General features: G+C 42.6%; 1 protein-coding gene across 1 annotated transcript in view; it reads right to left on the minus strand.

The window, feature by feature from the left end:
• Positions 1 to 23,118, minus strand: part of LOC126163040 (esterase E4-like) — a 167,318-nt gene that overhangs the window by 78,784 nt on the left and 65,416 nt on the right. The window contains exons 2-4 of the mRNA XM_049919915.1: positions 16,606 to 16,734; positions 4,445 to 4,604; positions 1,063 to 1,248 (exon numbers count right to left, since the gene is read on the minus strand). Coding sequence (XP_049775872.1) covers positions 1,063 to 1,248; positions 4,445 to 4,604; positions 16,606 to 16,734 — 475 coding nt within the window. The remainder of the gene's footprint in view (positions 1 to 1,062; positions 1,249 to 4,444; positions 4,605 to 16,605; positions 16,735 to 23,118) is intronic.

A 23,118-nucleotide genomic window follows, 5' to 3' on the forward strand; every position in this document is an offset into this window, starting at 1 on the left:
TATTCACTCAAATTCTTCTATGCTCGGAGGCAAATGTTTATGTAACAGTTCCTAAAGTGCTAATTGTTATATTTATGAAAATATATCACTGTTGTAAAAGTACAAAAAAATATGATGTTCAAGACTGTAAAGCGTTATGGACTAATAAAGATTATTTTTTATCATGATTTTTATTAAATATTAATTACTAATTTTATTGGTCTCACTTACACAAAAAAAGTAGGAGAATCATAATAATCAATTGTTAACACAGTCAGCAGAATTATTTTCTGATGGCTACTGCTCTCCATTAATACTTGTCTTGAGTTGTTCTGCATTTCTGAAGTTCTCTTTAATTATGAGTTATAGAGTGTGTTTGCATTGAAATTTTGTTTCACTTCATCTTGTTGATACCTATTACATTTCAAAAATTCCAAACGCCTTTCTACTAGCAAGCTACAGTAACAGCATTATGAAACAACAGCTACACATAATTGGAAATTTTCAGTTACAGATTTCTTCATTTGATAAAACAGAGGAAAGGCTGGGGAAATGAGGCTATTTACCAAATACAAGAACTAACTTTTCTTTTTTTCTCCAACTTCTGGTAGGCATTAATAAAAGACAAGTGTTTATAAAAAATTGTAAGTCTTTGTAAATTTTAGTAATACAGTACTATGGCCTAGTAATTATGATAACTAGTAAAGTCTTCAGATTCAAGGAGATACTGCTAGGTGTGATACCAGAGAAACTAAAAATGTAAGAGCAGCAACAGACAGTATTTGAGAATCTGAGGGATCCTCAGATCATAGAAAGTGAAATAATTACTCTGCACTGCATTTGCCATTCAGCAGATTCTTGGTCAGATTCAGCTTACAGAATCAGCTACTCAAGTTTCATTTTCGGTCTGTCAACCACTTTATTTCTGCTTTGTTTGAACCAGAAAAATATATGTGTACAATCTACTTGAATGGATGTGTGTACTGTTATGGACACACACACACACACACACACACACACACACACACAAACACACACACACACACACACACACACTTTTTTTTGAGAATATGTAGCGCATACCTTTAGACATTGGGGACAACATGTGCAAACATACACTGACAGCACCAGCACTATAACCAGCAAGTGTCACGCTATCTGGATCCCCACCAAATGCAGCAATGTTCTGCTGCACCCATCTGAGAGCCATCACTTGATCCTTTAATCCATTATTTCCAGGAAGAACTGAGTCTCCAGTGCTTAGGAATCCTGCAGCATAATCATTAATTTATTAAATCATTTAAAAAGTGCATTTTGTAGAATCTACGTTATTGTGTTATAGGATACAATCTGAACTAAGGCATAGTAAAATTAATTTTCATAATATTATCTGATCTTACAAGTATGAATGAAATGAACAGTATTCTCTAAAACATAATTGCAAAACATCCCATAGCCTCTGTTCCTATAACTAAAACACTTCTAATTTTGTCCATTGCCTTGAGACAACATCTGTTCCATTCCCAGCAGACTCGTGGTTTGCCACTGTCGACACTGTGTGTGCATATGGACCAACATCCAGCACTACCGCGGTTTTACTGTTGTGGAGCTGGGTCAACAGAAGCGTCCGATCTTACCCGTCGGCTTTGACCCGTGACGTAAGCGTGTTGTGGTGTGTGACGTCATTACGGCGCGGAGTTTGATTTGCGATTGTGGCGTGTTTGTAGATGTCTTGTTTTTGTTTGTCGTGCTCTCTGGTGGTGTGTACATGGTTTTCGTTTGTTTCGTGTGGTGGGGTCAGTTTTCTGTTGCTCAGGTGTTGGATTTGAAGCGGAATTTCTATTAGTGAGTTTTTTTTTTTTGGTTATTTATGTATGTATGTATTGGGTATAGGTTGGAAACATCCGATCTCACGCGTCGGCTTTGACCCGTGACGTAAGGGACCTACACATTGATCTGTAGCGTAGCCCTGAATACGAGGTTAGGTTGGGAGTTTTTTTTTGGAATGCGGCCGCGGCAGCGGCCGCCTATGATTCGAAAATATTGATTTGACACTAATGAACATGTATACGTAATATGAAGCAATTTGATGAACATATTGATCTGTAGCGTAACCCACTTGAGGTTAGGTTGGGAGTTTTTTTTTGGAATGCGGCCGCGGCAGCGGCCGCCTATGATTCGAAAATATTGATTTGACACTAATGAAGCCTGTGGGGGGATGGGGGGGGCACTGCAGACTCCCCCCCCCCGCATAACGACACATGATGATCAAATTTTGAAAAAAAAATGAAAAATTTTTTCCGTACCTGCTAAACTGCATAAGTGCCGATGTATGTAGGTGTAAGGGAAGCTTTCGTTTCTTAGTTTTCTATTGGGGGATGTGATCGGTAGGTTCTGTTGAGCTATATAGGTTAAGGGAAGTGTCCGATTATGGATAGGAATGTGTTTTTTGGTATTTGGTCAGTTTTGTGATGTTGATTTATTTCGTTGTTTTGCGTGGTTTTGAATGGCGGTCGGTGGCTACATTTCTGTATATTTAGTTTCTCCGCACCCAAAAACCCCTAATTTCCCACGCTTGTCCCGTTACAGTCATTAGGCTTTTTGTGAAACTTGTGTATTTCAGTGTTTACAATACGTATGCGATGTTTTTATATCCGCCATATTGGAATTGTTTATAGTCGTTTCCGCGGTATTTGTGACGTCATGGGTCAAAGCCGACGGGTAAGATCGGACGCTTCTGTATTTCCGTGGAGCTTTACCTCTTACTGCATCCTGACATCAAATTCATCACCTCCTTAATCCTTCTAGCCAGTCAATATCTGACCTATACTTATTTCAATACCGTATTTATTCGAATCTAAGCCGCAACTTTTTTTCCGGTTTTCGTAATCCAAAAAACCGCCTGCGGCTTAGAATCGAGTGCAAAGCACGCAGAAGTTATGAAAAATGTCGGTACATGCCGCCACAACTAACTTCTGCCGTCGAATATATGTAGCGCTACGCAGGCATGTTTTGTAGGCACAAGGATAAATACTGGCGCCAAAATCTCAGCGTCAGTAAATAAATTAAAAAAAAAAAAGTGGAAGACAAGCTTTTTTTTCTCCGCCGCGAGTTTCGACCACTGCATTTTCATACATTATCCAACGAAGTAAATACAAATTCCGTATTGTTCATCTTCGAATGTAGCACAATTTCAGTGTACTACGAAAATCTGACTGGTAAGACTGTTTGGGATGTTTGTCAATATGGCCAACTCTACGTTCTGAATTTTTTCCTATCTGTGAGAAGAGATGGTTGCTAATAGGAACCTGATGAAATTTGAATCATACAGTATTCTCTTCACCATAAGAATTATACGAATATAAACATTTTGCCATGTATTCTTTCGTGTTTGCTGCTATCTCATTTAAATCCTGTCTGCCTAATAACCTACGAAACTAGAGTGAGATAACAGCTTCGGAAGAATATACGTATCGTGTCATGTTTATATTCGTATTATTCTTATGCCTAATAGTGATACAGTCAGAAATGAAGCACGGCAAGTGACTAGATTTTTAAATCTAAAATGACTAAGTTCTGTGCAGAATTTGATGTAATAAAGAAGCGACCGCAAAGATTTTCAAACGGAGAAAAATTTTCGCCTAACTTTTGTTCAGAACATGTTCTATCATACGCAGTCTATTATTTGATTCTTGTTGATCATTATCAAAGAAAGCAGCAGTGTAAGTAACAACAAATTGCGGTCTATTGCCATTGTTTCGCTAATGAGACAATTCCTCTTTTTTTTTTTTTAATTGTATGCGGCGGTAGCGCGCACAAAAGCAAGCCGAGCCGCGACAGGCCGTAAACACGCATTATCAGAATGCGACAAACAATGCATAACACAGTGCAGTAATGCATTTTCAGCTTAAGAGTGACGCAAACACCTATAACAAAGAAAACGGCAATTACCAGATCAAAGCAAAATAAGCAATCGATTCAAACCAGACGAAGCACGTGAAAAAGGAAGGGCACCCGTATAAATACGGACGGAGCGCCTGATGCATAGCAATGGCTACGTGGTAAAGCTTAACTGCTAAGCTTAGACACGAACCAAACTACTGTAGCTGTATCGTCATTCATTCGACCTAAATTGTGTCTCATATTACAATGGACAAACTTTGTTTCGATTTGGAGGTGCGGCCTAAAACTTTTCTCTCCCCTTGAATTTCGAGTCTCAAATTTCAGGTGCGGCTTAGATTCGGGAAATTTTTTTTCCTTTATTTCTAGTCTCATTTTTCAGGTGCGGCTTAGATTCGAGTAAATACGGTAATCATTATTTTATGCATATGTTTCCCTATTAAATCACTGGTTTCTGAAAATTAGGTATTTCAATCTATAAAGAACAGGTATATCGTCTGAAGCATTGCCTAGCACATTTTTTTCTAAATTGTTAGGAGTTAATGCATTCATTTCATTTACATACCCAAAGCTCCAAGCCTGTAGTTGAGTGTCACCAGAACTATGTCTTCATCCATTAGGTACTGTGGACCAAACAAGTCACTGGTGCCTCTGTAGACGTAAAAACCACCAGGGTGAAGGAAAATCATCACTGGTCTCTTAGGATTGCCTGTTCTATCTGACAACTGGTATAATGATTCATACATGAAATTTGACAAAGAGCTAAATGGAAAGTCTTTTTAATGAATAACAGTGTAATGTAATGATCACAAAATAGAGAAGTTGGATAGCTTATTTGGTTTATGTATTTGGTTACTACATTCTGCAAATTTTTGAACAAATATTTTAAGAACTGTTTGTTTGACAGCTGTTCTTGTAACTAATTAAAATGCAGCATTATGTACATAAGTTCTGTTTGTAACAATGACAGTTTACAAGACACAATATACTTATACAACAAATATATGAAATAAGTTATACACTGAAGCGCCAATGAAACTGGTGTATGCATGCTTATTCAAATACAGAGATATGTAAATGGCAGAATACGGCACTGTGGTCGGCAACACCTATATAAGACAACAAGTGTCTGGTGTAGTCGTTAGAACGGTTACGGAAGCTACAATGGCAGCTTATCAAGATTTAAATTAGACTGAACATGGTGTTATAGTCACCATGCAAGTGATGGGACACAACATCTCCGAGCTAGCAACGAAGTGGGGATTTTCCTGTACAAGCATTTCGAGAGTGAACTGTGAAAATCAGAAATCCGGTAAAACAACAAATATCCAACATCGCCGTGGCCAGAAAAAGATCCTGCAGGAACAGGACAAATGATGACTGACGAGAATCATTCAACGTGTCAGAAGTGCAATCCTTTTGCAAATTGTTGAAGATTTCAATGGTGGGCCATCAAAAAGTGTCAGCCTGTGAACCACTCAATGAAACATTATCAATACGAGCTTGCTGAAGGCCCAATCATGAACCCTTGATAACTGCATGACACAAAGCTTTACACCTCACCTGGACCTGCCAACATCGACATTGGACTGTTGATGGATGGAAACATGTTGCCTGGTTGGACAAGTCTCGTTTCAAATTGCATCAAATGGATTGACACCACCTAATGAATCAATGGACCCTGCATGTCAGCAGGAGACTATTCAAGCTGCTGGGGGCTCTGTAAAGGTGTGCGGCATGTGCAATTGGCGTTATATGGGACTCCTGATATGTCTAGATACAACTCTGACAGGTGACATGTATGTAATTTTATCACTTGCATCCATTCATGTCCATTGCACATCCCGACAAACTTGGGCGATTCCAAGAGGACAATGCGACACCCTACACGTAAAGAATTGCTACAGAGTGGCTCCAGGAACACTCTTATGAGTTTAAACACTTTCACTGGCCACCAAACTCCCCAGACATGAACATTATTGAGCATATCAGGGGTGCCTTGCAATGTGCTCTTCAGAAGAGATCTTCACCTCCTTCTACTCTTACAGATTTGTGGACAGCCCTGCAGGTTTCATGGTGTCAATTCCTTCCAGCACTACTTCAGACATTAGTTGAGTCCATGGCACATTTTGCTGTAGCACTTCTGCATGCTTACGGGGACCCTACACAATATTAGGCAGGTGTGCCAGTTTCTTTGGTTCTTCAGTGTAGACGTAGACATGGCTTTATGCAAAGTTTCAAAATCAGACAAAAAAAGTGGCAAGATATTTTGCATCAGCATGGAACAAAAATTCTTTAATGTGCAAAACAGGCTCTTGTTGCAGTTCTTGTGACACAGATTTCTTATTTGTATGTTTAACTGTCAACAATATATTAAAAAACAAAGATGCTGTGACTTACCAAACTAGAAAGCACTGGTAGATAGACACAATAAAAAACACACAAACACACACGCAAATTTCAAGCTTTCCCAACCCACGGTTGCTTCATCAGGAAAGAGGGAAGGAGAGGGAAAGACGAAAGGATGTGGGTTTTACGGGAGAAGATAAGGAGTCATTCCAATCCCGGGAGCGGAAAGACTTACCTTAGGGGGAAAAAGGGACAGGTATACACATGCACACGCACACGCACACGCGCACACATGCACACACACACACACACACACACACACACACACACACACACACACACACATCCATCCGCACATATACAGCCACAGGCAGACATACTGTATGTAAAGGCAAAGAGTTTGGGCAGAGATGTCAGTCGAGGCAGAAGTACAGAGGCAAAGATGTTGTTGAGTGACAAGTGATGTACAAAGGGTGGCAATTTGAAATTGGTGGAGGTTGAGGCCTGGTGGGTAACAGGAAGAGAGGATATATTGAAGGGCAAGTTCCCATCTCCAGAGTTCTGATAGGTTGGTGTCAGGGGGAAGTATCCAGATAACCCGGACGGTGTAACACTGTGCCAAGATGTGCTAGCTGTGCACCAAGGCATGTTTAGCCACAGGGTGATCCTCATTACCAACAAACACTGTCTGCCTGTGTCCGTTCATACGAATGGACAGTTTGTTGCTGGTCATTCCCACATAGAAGGCTTCACAGTGAAGGCAGGTCAGTTGGTAAATCACGTGGATACTTTCACACGTGGCTCTGCCTTTGATCGTATACACCTTCCCGCTTACAGGACTGGAGTAGGTGGTGGTGGGAGGGTGCATGGGACAGGTTTTACACCAGAGGCAGTTACAAGGGTAGGAGCCAAAGGGTAGGGAAGGTGGTTTGGGGATTTCATAGGGATGAACCAAGAGGTTATGGAGGTTAGGAGGACAGCGGAAAGACACTCTTGGTGGAGTGGGGAGGATTTCATGAAGGATGGATCTCATTTCAGGGCAGGATTTGAGAAAGTCGTATCCCTGCTGGAGAGCCACATTCAGAGTCTGATCCAGTCCCAGAAAGTATCCTGTCACAAGTGGGGCACTTTCGAGGATCTTCTATGGGAGGTTCTGGGTTTGAGGGGATGAGGAAGTGGCCCTGGTTATTTGCTTCTGTACCAGGTCGGGAGGGTAGTTACAGGATGTGAAAGCTGTTTTCAGGTTGTTGGTGTAACGGTTCATGGAGTCAGGACTGGAACAGATTCGCTTGCCACGAAGACCTAAGCTGTAGGGAAGAGACCGTTTGATATGGAATGGGTGGCAGCTGTCATAATGGAGGTACTGTTGCTTGTTGGTGGGTTTGATGTGGACGGATGTGTGAAGCTGCCATTGGACAGACGGAGGTCAATGTCGAGGAAAGTGGCATGGGATTTGGAGTAGACCAGCTGAATCTGATGGAACCAAAGGAGTTGAGGTTGGAGAGGAAATTCTGGAGTTCTTCTTCACTGTGAGTCCAGATCACGAAGATGTCCTGTACCAAACTTTGGGTTGACAGGCCTGGGTGACCTCTAAGCGACCAATAAATAGGTTGGCGTATGAGGGGGCCATCGTGGTACCCATGGCTGTTCCCTTTAATTGTTGGTATGTCTGGCCTTCAAAAGTGAAGAAGTTGTGAGTTAAGATGAAGCTGGCTAAGGTAATGAGGAAAGAGGTGATCGGCGTGAAAGGAAGTGCTCCATTGCAGCGAGGCCCTGGACATGCGGGATATTTGTGTATAGGGAAGTGGCATCAATGGTTACAAGGATGGTTTCTGGGGGTAACAGACTGGGTAAGGATTCCAGGCATTCAAGAAAGTGGTTGGTGTCTTTGATAAAGAATGGGTGACTGCATGTAATGGGTTGAAGGTGTTGATCTACGTAGGCAGAGATACGTTCTGTGGGGGACTGGTAACCAGCTACAATGGGGTGGCCAGGATGTTTGGGTTTGAGAATTTTAGGAAGTAGGTAGAAGGTAGGAGTGTGGGGTGTTGGTGGGGTCAGGAGGTTGATGGAGTCAGGTGAAAGGTTTTGTAGGGGCCCTAAGGTTCTGAGGATTCCTTGAAGCTCTGCCTGGACATCAGGAATGGAATTACCTTGGCAAACTTTGTATGTAGTGTTGTCTGAAAGCTGACGCAGTCCCTCAGCCACATACTCCCGACAATCAAGTACCACGGTCGTTGAACCCTTGTCAGCTGGAAAAATGACGATGGACTGGACAGCTTTCAGATCATGGATAGCCTGGGCTTCAGCTGTGGTGATGTTGGGAGTAGGATTAAGGTTTTTCAAGAAAGATTGAGAGGCAAGGCTGGAAGTGAGAAATTCCTGGAAGATTTGGAGAGGGTGATTTTGAGGAAGAGGAGGTGGGTCCCGCTGTGATGGAGGATGGAACTGTTCCAGGCAGGGTTCAATTTGGATGGTGTCTTGGGAAGTTGGATCATTAGGAGTAGGATTAGGATTATTTTTCTTCATGGCAAAGTGATATTTCCAGCAGAGACTACGAGTGTAGGACAGTAAATCTTTGACAAGGGCTGTTTGGTTGAATCTGGGAATGGGGCTGAAGGTGAGGCCTTTGGATAGGACAGAGGTTTCGGATTGGGAGAGAGGTTTGGAGGAAAGGTTAACTACTGAATTGAGGTGTTGTGGTTCCAGATTGTGCTGACTAGAATTTTGAGGTTTTGGGGAGAATGGAGCTGGATGTGGGAGATTGAGTAGATCAGAGAGACTGGGTCTGTGTACAATGAGAGGAGGTTGAGGTTTGTTGGAAAGGTTGTGGAGGGTGAGTGAGTTGCCTTTCCAGAGGTGGGAAACCAGGAGATTGGATAGTTTTTTGAGGTGGAGGGTGGCATGCTGTTCTAATTTGCGGTTGGCCTGTAGGAGGATGCTCTGAACAGGCAGTGTGGATGTGGGAGAGGAAAGATTGAGGACTTTGGTTAGGGATAGGAGTTGACGGGTGTGTTCATTGGCTGAGTTGATGTGTAGGTGAAGGATTAAGCGGGTGAGGACTATGGATTGTTCAGTTTGGAACTGGTATAGGGACTGATGGAAAGAAGGGTTACAGCCACAGATGGGAACTTTAAGTGTGAGGCCTTTGGGGGTAATGCCAAATGTCAGACAAGCCTGAGTAAACAAAATATGGGAGCGTAATCTGGCTAGGGTGAAGGCATGTCTGCGGAGGGAATGTAAATAAAACTTAATGGGGTCGTTGTGGGGATGTAGTGAGGGTGACATGGTATTAGAAGGTGGAAAGGGTGACATGAGGCTAAAGTGAAAATAAAAATATACACTCCTGGAAATTGAAATAAGAACACCGTGAATTCATTGTCCCAGGAAGGGGAAACTTTATTGACACATTCCTGGGGTCAGATACATCACATGATCACACTGACAGAACCACAGGCACATAGACACAGGCAACAGAGCATGCACAATGTCGGCACTAGTACAGTGTATATCCACCTTTCGCAGCAATGCAGGCTGCTATTCTCCCATGGAGACGATCGTAGAGATGCTGGATGTAGTCCTGTGGAACGGCTTGCCATGCCATTTCCACCTGGCGCCTCAGTTGGACCAGCGTTCGTGCTGGACGTGCAGACCGCGTGAGACGACGCTTCATCCAGTCCCAAACATGCTCAATGGGGGACAGATCCGGAGATCTTGCTGGCCAGGGTAGTTGACTTACACCTTCTAGAGCACGTTGGGTGGCACGGGATACATGCGGACGTGCATTGTCCTGTTGGAACAGCAAGTTCCCTTGCCGGTCTAGGAATGGTAGAACGATGGGTTCGATGACGGTTTGGATGTACCGTGCACTATTCAGTGTCCCCTCGACGATCACCAGTGGTGTACGGCCAGTGTAGGATATCGCTCCCCACACCATGATGCCGGGTGTTGGCCCTGTGTGCCTCGGTCGTATGCAGTCCTGATTGTGGCGCTCACCTGCATGGCGCCAAACACGCATACGACCATCATTGGCACCAAGGCAGAAGCGACTCTCATCGCTGAAGACGACACGTCTCCATTCGTCCCTCCATTCACGCCTGTCGCGACACCACTGGAGGCGGGCTGCACGATGTTGGGGCGTGAGCGGAAGACGGCCTAACGGTGTGCGGGACTGTAGCCCAGCTTCATGGAGATGCTTGCGAATGGTCCTCGCCAATACCCCAGGAGCAACAGTGTCCCTAATTTGCTGGGAAGTGGCGGTGCGGTCCCCTATGGCACTTTGTAGGATCCTACGGTTTTGGCGTGCATCCGTGCGTCGCTGCGGTCCGGTCCCAGGTCGACGGGCACGTGCACCTTCCGCCGACCACTGGCGACAACATCGATGTACTGTGGAGACCTCACGCCCCACGTGTTGAGCAATTCGGCTGTACATCCACCCGGCCTCCCGCATGCCCACTATACGCCCTCGCTCAAAGTCCGTCAACTGCACATACGGTTCACGTCCACGCTTTCGCGGCATGCTACCAGTGTTAAAGACTGCGATGGAACTCCGTATGCCACGGCAACTGGCTGACACTGACGGCGGCAGTGCACAAATGCTGCGCAGCTAGCGCCATTCGACGGCCAACACCGCGGTTCCTGGTGTGTCCGCTGTGCCGTGCGTGTGATCATTGCTTGTACAGCCCTCTCGCAGTGTCCGGAGCAAGTATGGTGGGTCTGACACACCGGTGTCAATGTGTACTTTTTTCCATTTCCAGGAGTGTATGTTGTTGTTGTTGTGGTCTTCAGTCCTGAGACTGGTTTGATGCAGCTCTCCATGCTACTCTATCCTGTGCAAGCTCCTTCATCTCCCAGTACCTACTGCAACCTACATCCTTCTGAATCTGCTTAGTGTATTCATCTCTTGGTCTCCCCCTATGATTTTTACATTCCACGCTGCCCTCCAATACTAAATTGGTGATCCCTTGATGCCTCAGAACATGTCCTACCAACCGATCCCTTCTTCTGGTCACGTTGTGCCACAAACATCTCTTCTCCCCAATCCTATTCAATACCTCCTCATTAGTTATGTGATCTACCCATCTAATCTTCAGCATTTGTCTGTAGCACCACATTTCGAAATCTTCTATTCTCTTCTTGTCCAAACTATTTACCGTCCATGTTTCACTTCCATACATGGCTACACTCCATACAAATACTTTCAGAAATGACTTCCTGACACTTAAATCTATACTCGATGTTAAGAAATTTCTCTTCTTCAGAAAAGCTTTCCTTGCCATTTCCAGTCTACATTTTATATCCTCTCTACTTCGACCATCATCAGTTATTTTGTTCCCCAAATAGCAAAACTCCTTTACTACTTTCAGTGTCTCATTTCCTAATCTAATACCCTCAACATCAGCCGTCTTAATTCGACTACATTCCATTATCCTCGTTTTGTTTTTGTTGATGTTCATCTTATATCCTCCCTTCAAGACTCCATCCATTCCGTTCAACTGCTCTTCCAAGTCCTGTGCTGTCTCTGACAGAATTACAATGTCTCGGCGAACCTCAATGTTTTTATTTCTTCTCCATGGATTTTATTACCTACTCCAAATTTTTCTTTTGTTTCCTTTACTGCTTGCTCAATATACAGATTCAATAACATCGAGGAGAGGCTACAACCCTGTCTTACTCCCTTCCCAATCACTGCTTCCCTTTCATGTCCCTCGACTCTTATAACTGCCATCTGGTTTCTGTACAAATTGTAAATAGCCTTTCGCTCCCTGTATTTTACCCCTGCCACCTTTAGAATTTGAAAGAGAGTATTCCAGTTAACATTGTCAAAAGCTTTCTCTAAGTCTACAAATGCTAGGAACGTAGCTTTGCCTTTCCTTAATCTTTCTTCTAAGATAAGTTGTAAGGTCAGTATTGCCTCACGTGTTCCAGTATTTCTACGGAATCCAAACTGATCTTCCCCGAGGTCGGCTTCTACTAGTTTTTCCATCCGTCTGTAAAGAATTCGTGTTAGTATTTTGCAGCTGTGGCTTATTAAACTGATTGTTCAGTAATTTTCACATCTGACAACACCTGCTTTCTTTGGGATTGGAGTTATTATGTTCTTCTTGAAGTCTGAGGGTATTTCGCCTGTTTCATACATCTTGCTCACCAGATGGTAGAGTTTTGTCAGGACTGGCTCTCACAAGGCCGTCAGTAGTTCTAATGGAATGTTGTCTACTCCGGGGGCCTGGTTTCGACTCAGGTCTTTCAGTGCTCTTTCAAACTCTTCACGCAGTATCATATCTCCCATTTCATCTTCATCTACATCCTCTTCCATTTCCATAATATTGTCCTCAAGTGCATCGCCCTTGTATAGACCCTCTATATACTCCTTCCACCTTTCTGCTTTCCCTTATTTGATTAGAACTGGGTTTCCATCTGAGCTCTTGATGTTCATACAAGTGGTTCTCTCATCTCCAAAGGTCTCTTTAATTTTCCTGTAGGCAGTATCTATCTTACCCCTAGTGAGATAAGCCTCTACATCCTTACATTTGTCCTCTAGCCTTCCCTGCTTAGCCATTTTGCACTTCCTGTCGATCTCATTTTTGAGACGTTTGTATTCCTTTTTGCCTGCTTCATTTACTGCATTTTTATATTTTCTCCTTTCATCAATTAAATTCAATATTTCTTCTGTTACCCAAGGATTTCTACTAGCCCTCATCTTTTTACCTACTTGATCCTCTGCTGCCTTCACTACTTCATCCCTCAAAGCTACCCATTCTTCTTCTACTGTATTTCTTTCCCCCATTCCTGTCAATTGTTCCCTTATGCTCTCCCTGAAACTCTGTACAACCTCTGGTTCTTTCATTTTATCCAGGTCCCATCTCCTTAAATTCCCACCTTTTTGCAGTTTCTTCAGTTTTAATCTACAGGTCATAACCAATAGATTGTGGTCAGAGTCCACATCTGCCCCTGGAAATGTCTTACAATTTAAAACCTGGTTCCTAAATCTCTGTCTTACCGTTACATAATCTATCTGATACCTTTTAGTATCTCCAGGGTTCTTCCATGTATACAACCTTCCATCATGATTCTTAAACCAAGTGTTAGCTATGATTAAGTTGTGCTCTGTGCAAAATTCTACCAGGCGGCTTCCTCTTTCATTTCTTTGCCCCAATCCATATTCACCTACTACGTTTCCTTCTCTCCCTTTTCCTACACTTGAATTCCAGTCACCCATGACTATTAAATTTTCGTCACCCATCACTATCTGAATAATTTCTTTTATCTCATCATACATTTCTTCAATTTCTTCGTCATCTGCAGAGCTAGTTGGCATATAAACTTGTACTACTGTAGTAGGTGTGGGCTTCGTATCTATCTTGGCCACAATAATGTGTTCACTATGCTGTTTGTAGTAGCTTACCCGCATTCGTATTTTCCTATTCATTATTAAACCTACTCCTGCATTACCCTTATTTGACTTTGTGTTTATAACCCTGTAGTCACCTGACCAGAAGTCTTGTTCCTCCTGCCACCGGACTTCACTAATTCCCACTATATCTAACTTTAACCTATCCATTTCCCTTTTTAAATTTTCTAACCTACCTGCCCGATTAAGGGATCTGACATTCCACGCTCCTATCCGTAGAACGCCAGTTTTCTTTCTCCTGATAACGACATCCTCTTGAGTAGTCCCTGCCCGGAGATCCGAATGGGGGACTATTTTACCTCCGGAATATTTTAGCCAAGAGGACGCCATCATCATTTAATCATACAGTAGAGTTGCATGCCCTTGGGAAAAATTACGGCCGTAGTTTCCCCTTGCTTTCAGCCGTTCGCAGTACCAGCACAGCAAGACCGTTTTGGTTATTGTTACAAGGCCAGATCAGTCAATCATCCAGACTGTTGCCCTAGCAACTACTGAAAAGGCTGCTGCCCCTCTTCAGGAACCACACGTTTGTCTGGCGTCTGAACAGATACCCCTCCATTGTGGTTGTACCTACGGTACGGCTATCTGTATCGCTGAGGCCCGCAAGCCTCCTCACCAACGGCAAGGTCCATGGTTCATGGAGGGGGGGGGGGTCCATGGTTCATGGGGAGAGATAAAGGTGAACTAGAAAGCAACTGGAGTTCTGGTGGGAAAAAGACGAAAAAGTTTTGGTTTAAGCTGAGCTATGTTGATCCTGTGGTAAACTTAGGTTGGTGAACAACGATGTGTACAAAAGTTAGGTAGTTGTGTTGCCTCCAAAACACGTTAAAGGGGGCAGAAATTCGGGAAAATTTCGAAAAAGCTGTGTGTGTGAGACAGGAGGCAAAAAGGTTCCTCTTGTTAGAGAAGTAAAATTTTCAGTATAAGCAAAAATGTTTGATAACATCTAATATATCCATTTTTATTTTTGCATGTATTATAATAATTTACTTCATACTGTGTGCATGTTTATAAACGTTTCAAAGTTGTTTGAATCCAATGAAGTCTATAATGTCATTGAAAGTAATTGATGTCAGTCTTCTGAAAATGGACATCTTGTTGTTACGGGGAAATAACATTGGCCTGACAAGAGCACCCTTTTCAAAATCTCACAGCTGTGTATGTAATGCTTCACAAAATAATATATCTCCTAACTTTTAGAGGCATTTTGAGGTGCTCAGAGTAGCTTTGTATAAAAGAACAAGATTTTGTGATTGCAGTAATGCCAAACAAGATAAGTGGTCCCTTCTTGTATGAAAGTTAAAAATGCCTACTGACATAGCCAATTTTGCAGTTGGCCATAACATAGAATAAAAATGCCAACATTCCCACAAAAAAGCAGCACCGGGTTCACCATTTGCTCTCAATTAGCGGCCAGTTTACTTGGTGTTGAATTTATGTAGACTGCAGTATGTTGTAGGTCTGAAGGAATTAACCACATGATATGTTCTGTTGATTTAAAAAATGCTACACCATTTGACAAATGACATCCTAAGTGTAATATACATGCAGAACTGGTTTCTAAAATACTTCAAATTAAACAATGGTACCAGTAATAAAATGTAATTTTAAAACACATTATCTCGAAACAATACCAGAGAAGGAATGTTGCTACTCACTATACAGTGGAGATGTTGAGTCACGGTAGGCACAAAAAAAAAGAGAAATTCATACAATTATAGCTTTCGGCCATTAAGGCCTTTGTCAGCAGTAGACACACATACACACACGCACACACACATTCAAGCAAACGCAACTTGCACACACATCTGCAGTCTCAGAGAACTGAAACCACACTGCGAGCAGCAGCACCTGTGCATGATGGGAGTGGGGACTGGGTGGGGGTAAGGTGGAGGCTGGGGTGGGGAGGGGAAGGAAAATTGTATGGTGGGAGTGGCGGACAGTGAAGTGTTGCAGTTTAGACGAAGGGCAGGAGAGAAGGTGCAGAGGGGGGAGGGGGTAAGTAGCAGAAAGGAGAGAAATAAAAAGAAATTAAAAGCCTAGGTGTGGCGGTAAAATGATGGCTGTGTAGTGCTGGCATGGGAACAGGGAGGGTGCTGGATGGGTGAAGGTTGAGGCCAGGACGGTTATGGGAACGTAGGATGTATTGGAGGGAAAGTTCCCACCTGTGCAATTAAGAAAAGCTGGGGTTGGTGGGAAGAATCCATATGGCACAGACTGTGAAGCAATCATTGAGATGAGGGATATCATGTTTGGCAGTGTGTTCAGCAATGACTGCTCCACAGCCTAGAATAATGTCCAAAACTGTAAATTTGAAATTTCATCTTATAATGGAGTTATGCCTGGATTTTATCCATGAATGGAATAGGTAGGTGGTAAAACGATTTTGATTCACTATGTTCACTTCTCCTCACACTTTATGGTGGCTTGCAAAGAAGGAATGTATGTTTAGATATATGTACACACTAATGCTGTCCAGACAGTCATGTGGCCTTATTCACCAGCAAATTGCCAGTCAGAAAGAGTGTTTATGAAGCTAAGGACGCTTTTCTTATACCTGAAAAGATTTATATCATTTATGAGACCCATTTGAGGAACTGTACTCTAACATCAGGTGAATATTATTCCTGGATCCACTGTTGTAGCAGTTACAGTATACTACACACAAGTTTTCAATTTGGGGGTTTAATGGATCTGTTCCAGAGTTTAACCATTTCCTGAGAAAACCACATTTGCCAAAGTTGCTCCATGTTTTTCAAATCTTTTAATACCTGCTCCAGTATTTGAGCTAATATTTCTGGGTACCACACTTTCTTAATCACCCTTGAACAATAGCTGAAATGTCAGGGGACATACTGGAAATAAAAGACTATTATATGAAAGAAATGTTGCCATTGAATTCTTAAGTTTAGCGACTTTTAAGGCACTTATAGGGATTCTATTATGACTGAATAAACTTTACTTACGCTGGTTGTATACACATTGAGTAGCAAACAGTCTTCAGACGTTTTGTCAGTATTTTCTACCTCTGGACACCTTGCCCCATCCTCTGTGGCATCCATAACGCCTTCCCATGGATCTACTGGTTCTGGTGGCTGTAAAATTGGACTCTGGTGAGAACAAAGAATTATGTATCTACGTGCATATGTAATTGCATAGAGACCGACATTTAATAGTTCTGGCTTATGTCGCCACATTCAACACACTGAACTTGATCTTTGAAAGATGTTTTACTGGTCATAAAATGTTTACTCTCGTTTAATCTATTTAGTCCAGTTAGACACATCTGCTCAGTTGTCAATGGAAAATAAAGAATGGGTCACACAATTTGAACATAATAACTTGTAAGTTGTGGCATATACTGCACAATATCAGTACAAGGTTTATGCGCCAACCCAAACGAATGCTGCTCATCAGATCTTTCAAGCGACGCTCAATTGCCGAGAGAAAGCATCGGTTAGTTTCCAATCACGAGAAAAATTACCCTCAATTTTGTGTTACTATTCCATTGAGCGGCCCCACAGTAGTATAGTCCGATATTCATTTTATCTATCTGTATTGACAGGAGGAATAAAATGCGAAGAATAGGAAGTTCTCCGGCAGTGCATGCGTGGCAGTAGCAGCATGGACCAGGGTAGTGCTGTCTCTGCTTGGACTACTGGTTGTTGTTCGTGTTATACTGTCTCTGTTAACACAGATCGATAAAACGAATATTGCACTAGGATAATTTTGAACCGCTCAATCGAATGGCAACATAATATTGCACTTTGAAAACTATTCTGCTTATGTCGGCACTGGGTGTCGCGTGAAAGACTTTATGAGCAGTATTTGTTTGGGCTGACTAGGTACGCAGCGCAAAAACGAAATTGTAAATATCTGCCGAAACATCACAGAAAAAGCTCGTGACGACCCATAGGAGAGACTATCTGTATAATGTCAGCTGAATGTTTAGCTAGCTAGTTACACAGTTACCGGTTTACGTAACAATTTTTTTTGTCACATTTTGTGTCTTTCACGAGTGGGCCGGTTGTATTTAGGCTCTGTAGACCCAAAGGCTGAACCTATGATTTGGGCCCTACCAGGAGAAATTTTATGATCTCATAGCTAACCATCAAAAACTTTATAGCAACTTAGCAATTAAAAGCCTTAAATGCGGTATTTAAATTTTATTATTTAACTGTACAAGATTTCTGATTCGACGAATTGATGAAACAAATAAAAGAACTGAAATTATTAAGTTACGCAACACAATTTACTGACATTGCTAAGGACAACAACGTACATTAAGAAAAATAAGATTGATGTCCAGGCAATATTTAGTATTTCATTTTTAAAATAACATATTGTCAACTATAAACAAACGTTACGCATATACAAGATAACAAATGGAACGCACACTATTACTTGGCTCCTGAGCGGAGGATGATTGGAGCGAAAACTTGCGATCGGTTTGCAACACATTGACTGCTGAGCCAAGGCCCGTCTCCTCCTGGAGCAGGCAGATTACAGCTTATAAAAGAAACGATCATGTAATGAATTGATGCATCGCAGAAGTGACGCAGAAGTTGATAGCATGCCGCTAGAAGGACCAGGTACAGCCTCTTCCCCCCCTTTTTTTGTAGCTAATATTAACAATCACTAGGCGTAACAATGCACACGGATCAACATTATATCCACAACGGCTACTTACTGTTACGGAGCACAGTACTGTTACATAGCTAATGCTGGCAACGAGCGTAAGCATTCCGGAGTGGCACGAAGTCACCGGACTTCGACCGATCCTATAGGGGTCAAATAGAAGTGCGCGACAAGTAACAACCGGGTAAAATTTTACTGATATTTAATTCAGTTCAACACATTCCCTACGTATACTTAAATGAAAGTTCCAAGTAATCTTGTCGTCTAATTGGTTTGCACACATACTACATACTAATGAAGCTGCTATGCTTGTAATTGCTGCACCCACCATAATGCTGTGTTACATGGATGCTGACAAATTTTTTGAGTTATCTCCAAATGCTAGTAATATAATTACTAGGATATAAAATAGACAGGTTGGTCCATTGATCGTGACCGGGCCAAATATCTCACGAAATAAGCGTCAAACGAAAAAACTACAAAGAACGAAAACTGTCTAGCTTGAAGGGGGAAACCAGATGGCGCTATGGTTGGCCCGCTAGATGGCGCTGCCATAGGTCAAACGGATATCATCTGCATTTTTTATTACACATTCCTGTAGTACGTAAAGAAATATGAATGTTTTAGTTGGACCACTTTTTTCGCTTTGTGACAGACGGCGCTGTAATAGTCACAAACATATGGCTCACAATTTTAGACGAACAGTTGGTAACAGGTAGGTTTTTTAAATTAAAATATAGAACATTTTATTTTGGTTGTTCCAATGTGATACATGTACCTTTGTGAACTTATCATTTCTGAGAACGCATGCTGTTACAGCATGATTACCTGTAAATACCACATTAATGCAATAAATGCTCAAAATTATGTCCGTCAACCTCAATGCATTTGGCAATACGGCTAACGACATTCCTCTCAACAGCGAGTAGTTCGCCTTCCGTAATGTTCGCACATGCATTGACAATGCGCTGACGCATGTTGTCAGGCTTTGTCGGTGGATCACGACAGCAAATATCCTTCAACTTTCCCCACAGAAAGAAATCCGGGGACGTCATGAAATATGATATTTAATACCGTTTCAACCGCACGAGAGCTATGTGCCGGACATCCATCATGTTGGAAGTATATCGCCATTCTGCCATGCAGTGAAACATCTTGTAGTAACATCGGTAGAACATTAAGTAGGAAATCAGCATACATTACACCATTTAGATTGCCATCGATAAAATGGGGGCCAATTATCCTTCCTCCCATAATGCCGCACCATACATTAAGCCGCCAAGGTCGCTGATGTTCCACTTGTCGTAGCCATCGTGGATTTTCCGTTGCCCAATAGTGCATATTATGCCGGTTTACGTTACCGCTGTTGGCGAATGACGCTTTGTCACTAAATAGAATGCGTGCAAAAAATCTGTCATCGTCCCGTAATTTCTCTTGTGCCCATTGGCAGAACTGTACACGACGTTCAAAGTCGTCGCCATGCAATTCCTGGCATATAGAAATATGGTACGGGTGCAATCGATGTTGACGTAGCATTCTCAACACCGACGTTTTTGAGATTCCCGATTCTCGCGCAATTTGTCTGCTACTGATGTGCGGATTAGCCGCGACAGCAGCTAAAACACCTACTTGGGCATCATCATTTGTTGCAGGTCGTGGTTGACGTTTCACATGTGGCTGAACACTTCCTGTTTCCTTAAATAACGTAACTATCCGGCGAACGGTCCGGATACTTGGATGATGTCGTCCATGATACCGAGCAGCATACATAGCACACGTCCGTTGGGCATTTTGATCACAATAGCCATACATCAACACAATATCGACCTTTTCCGCAATTGGTAAACGGTCCATTTTAACACGGGTATGTATCACGAAGCAAATACCGTCCGCACTGGGGGAATGTTACGTGATATCACGTACTTATACGTTTGTGACTATTACAGCGCCATCTATCACAAAGTGAAAAAAGTGGTCCAACTAAAACATTCATATTTCTTTACGTACTACACGAATATGCAATAAAAATGGGGGTTCCTATTTTAAAAAAACGCAGTTGATATCCGTTTGACCTATGGCAGCGCCATCTAGCTGGGCAACCATAGCGCCATCTGGTTTCCCCCTTCAAGCTAGACAAGTTCGTTCTTTGTACTTTTTTTCGTTTGACGCTTATTTCGTGAGATATTTGGCCCAGTCACGATCAATGGACTACCCTGTATCCCGTAGGTATACAATCATGAATTTCTTTCTTTTACAAAATTCATTACATTTTGCTCATTTGACTTTTCAATTGCCCACTAAAACGCTCATGGTGGCTGTATGAACAAGGCGCAACTAGGCGGGTCCCTGCGGACAAGGAGCCCATTGGCACACAATAGAAAGTAACGGGAAAAATGAGGAAAAAGTAAGATTAGTTTTTCACTCTTTCTCTTCGTAGTAGCCTAAAAACTTTTAAGTATTCTATACACATTAAAAAAAGTTCTGCATCACCTCGGTTTCTTAGAGTTCCGGAACCTGTATAGAAAATTAGAATAGAGATCAACATAAACATCATTTCCGCGCTTTTTATTTCTCATGAAAACCACACATTGCATGTTGTACCACCACGCAGCGCGACCTTCAGAGGTGGTGGACAATATTGCCGTGCACACCGGTATCTCTAATACCCAGCAGCATGCCTGTATTCGTCGTAGCATACTATCCACAAGTTCATAAAGGCATTGTTGGTCCAGATTGTCCCACTTCTCAACCGCGATTCGGCGTAGATCCCTCAGAGTGGTTGGTGGATCACATCGTCCGCCCTTTTCAATCTATCCCAAGCATGTCGATAAGGTTCATGTCTGGAGAACACGCTGGCCACTCTAGTCGAGCGATGTCGTTTTTTGAAGGAAGTCACTCACAGCCAATATGCTGTCAATATGGTTGCACTATCGTTCGGAGGATGGCATTCACATATCGTACAGCCGTTACGGCGCCTTCCATGGCCACCAGCGGCATACATCGGCCCCACATAATGCCACCCCAAAACAGCAAAGAACCTCCACCTTGCTGCACTCGCTGGACAGTGTGTCTAAGGCGTTCAGCCTGACCGGGTTGCCTCCAAACACGTCTCCGACGATTGTCTGGTTGAAGGCGTATGCGACACTCGTCGGTGAAGAGAACGTGATGCCAAACCTGAGCGGTCCATTCGGCATGTTGTAGGTCCCATCTGTAACACACTGCATGGTGTCGTGGTTGCAAAGATGGACCTCGCCATGGACGTCGGGAGTGAAGTTGCGCATCATGCACCCTATTGCGCACAGTTTGAATCGCAACACGATGTCGTGTGGGTGCACGAAAAGTATTATTCAACATGGTGGCATTGCTGTCAGGGTTTCTCCGAGCCGTAATCTGTAGGTAGCGGTCATCCACGGTAGTAGTAGTCCTTGGGTGGCCTTAGCGAGGCATGTCATCGACAGTTCCTGTCTCTCTGTATCTCCCCCATGTTCGAATAACATCGCTTTGGTTCACTCCAAGACCCCTGGACACTTCCCTTCTTGAGAGCCCTTCCTGGCACAGAATAACAATGCGGACGTGATCGAACCGCGGTATTGACCATCTAGGCATGGTTGAACTACAGACAGCATGAGCCGTGTACATCCTTCCTGGTGGAATGACTGGAACTGATCGGCTGTCGGACCCCCTCCGTCTAATAGGCGCTGCTCATGCATGGTTGTTTACATCTTTGGGCGGGTTTAGTGTCATCTCTGAACACTCAAAGGGACGGTGTCTGTGATAACAATATCCACAGTCAACGCCTATCTTCAGGAGTTTTGGGAACCGGAGTGACGCAAAACTTTTTTTGATGTGTGTATATACCTATGTTTCTTCTAATCTTTGGTGATGATCCTTAATTGACCTTGGATATTACTGAGAGAAATGACATAGAAAAACTGCAATGAGAACATCGGAAAAAACGAATTCAGGAGCATAAAAGCAGATGTCGAAGGAAAAAAATAGGTCATACAGGGACATACTCTGCAGCTGAAAACTACTACGTCCTATCTGATACATCTCAAGCCGTGGCAGCCACAGCGGATAGACTACATACGTTACACACTAAGGAGACAGAGGGTACTGCACAAAGTGACCACCCTACTACCAACACAACTGTATGAATGTCAGTTTTCATTCTTATTTGTGTATTGGTTATTCATAGAAAAACGAAGCGTACGACAAAACTTAGTGAAAGCGGTAGTCAAAATTACATAGTTGTGTCATTTTGCTGAGCTCGTATCCCTACATTCGTTACCACATCCATAGTGTGTGTGCACTCTGTTCGCTGCATCTTCCATCGTCCTTTGAGTAAATCAGTGGGACATAAATTCAGTACTCTAATAAAAATGACATGAGCAGCATTTCCAATCCTGATTACAGTTTTATGAGATCCAAATACTTTTTCACAAAACGTTGACATTCAGACAAATGAGATTAACTTTCAACTTTCAGTCCAAACAATCACAATCAGACTGATTTTGCGGACGCAGCAGCAGTAGTAGGTCTACACCGGTAGATAAAAAGTGTAACAATGGAAGTTTTACGATGCATTATTAAACCGTACGTGAATGAACCATCAGTTAAAATTTACGAACTCACAATAGTTCTGATACGTCATCATTCTTTACAAATTTCGCATATATGTTTGATGTAATTACAATTCTCGTAAGAGTATTTTCAACATGAAAATTAGTAAAACAAATTTTTCAAACAGTTAGATGTGAATAGTTATGGGCTGCACTTGCGTTATTTTAATTGTTAACAGTTGCGGCGAAATTTAAAATTGTACAGAATTTATGTACCGT

Source organism: Schistocerca cancellata, chromosome 2, assembly GCF_023864275.1.
Source record: "Schistocerca cancellata isolate TAMUIC-IGC-003103 chromosome 2, iqSchCanc2.1, whole genome shotgun sequence".
Taxonomy (NCBI): Eukaryota; Metazoa; Arthropoda; class Insecta; order Orthoptera; family Acrididae; genus Schistocerca; species Schistocerca cancellata.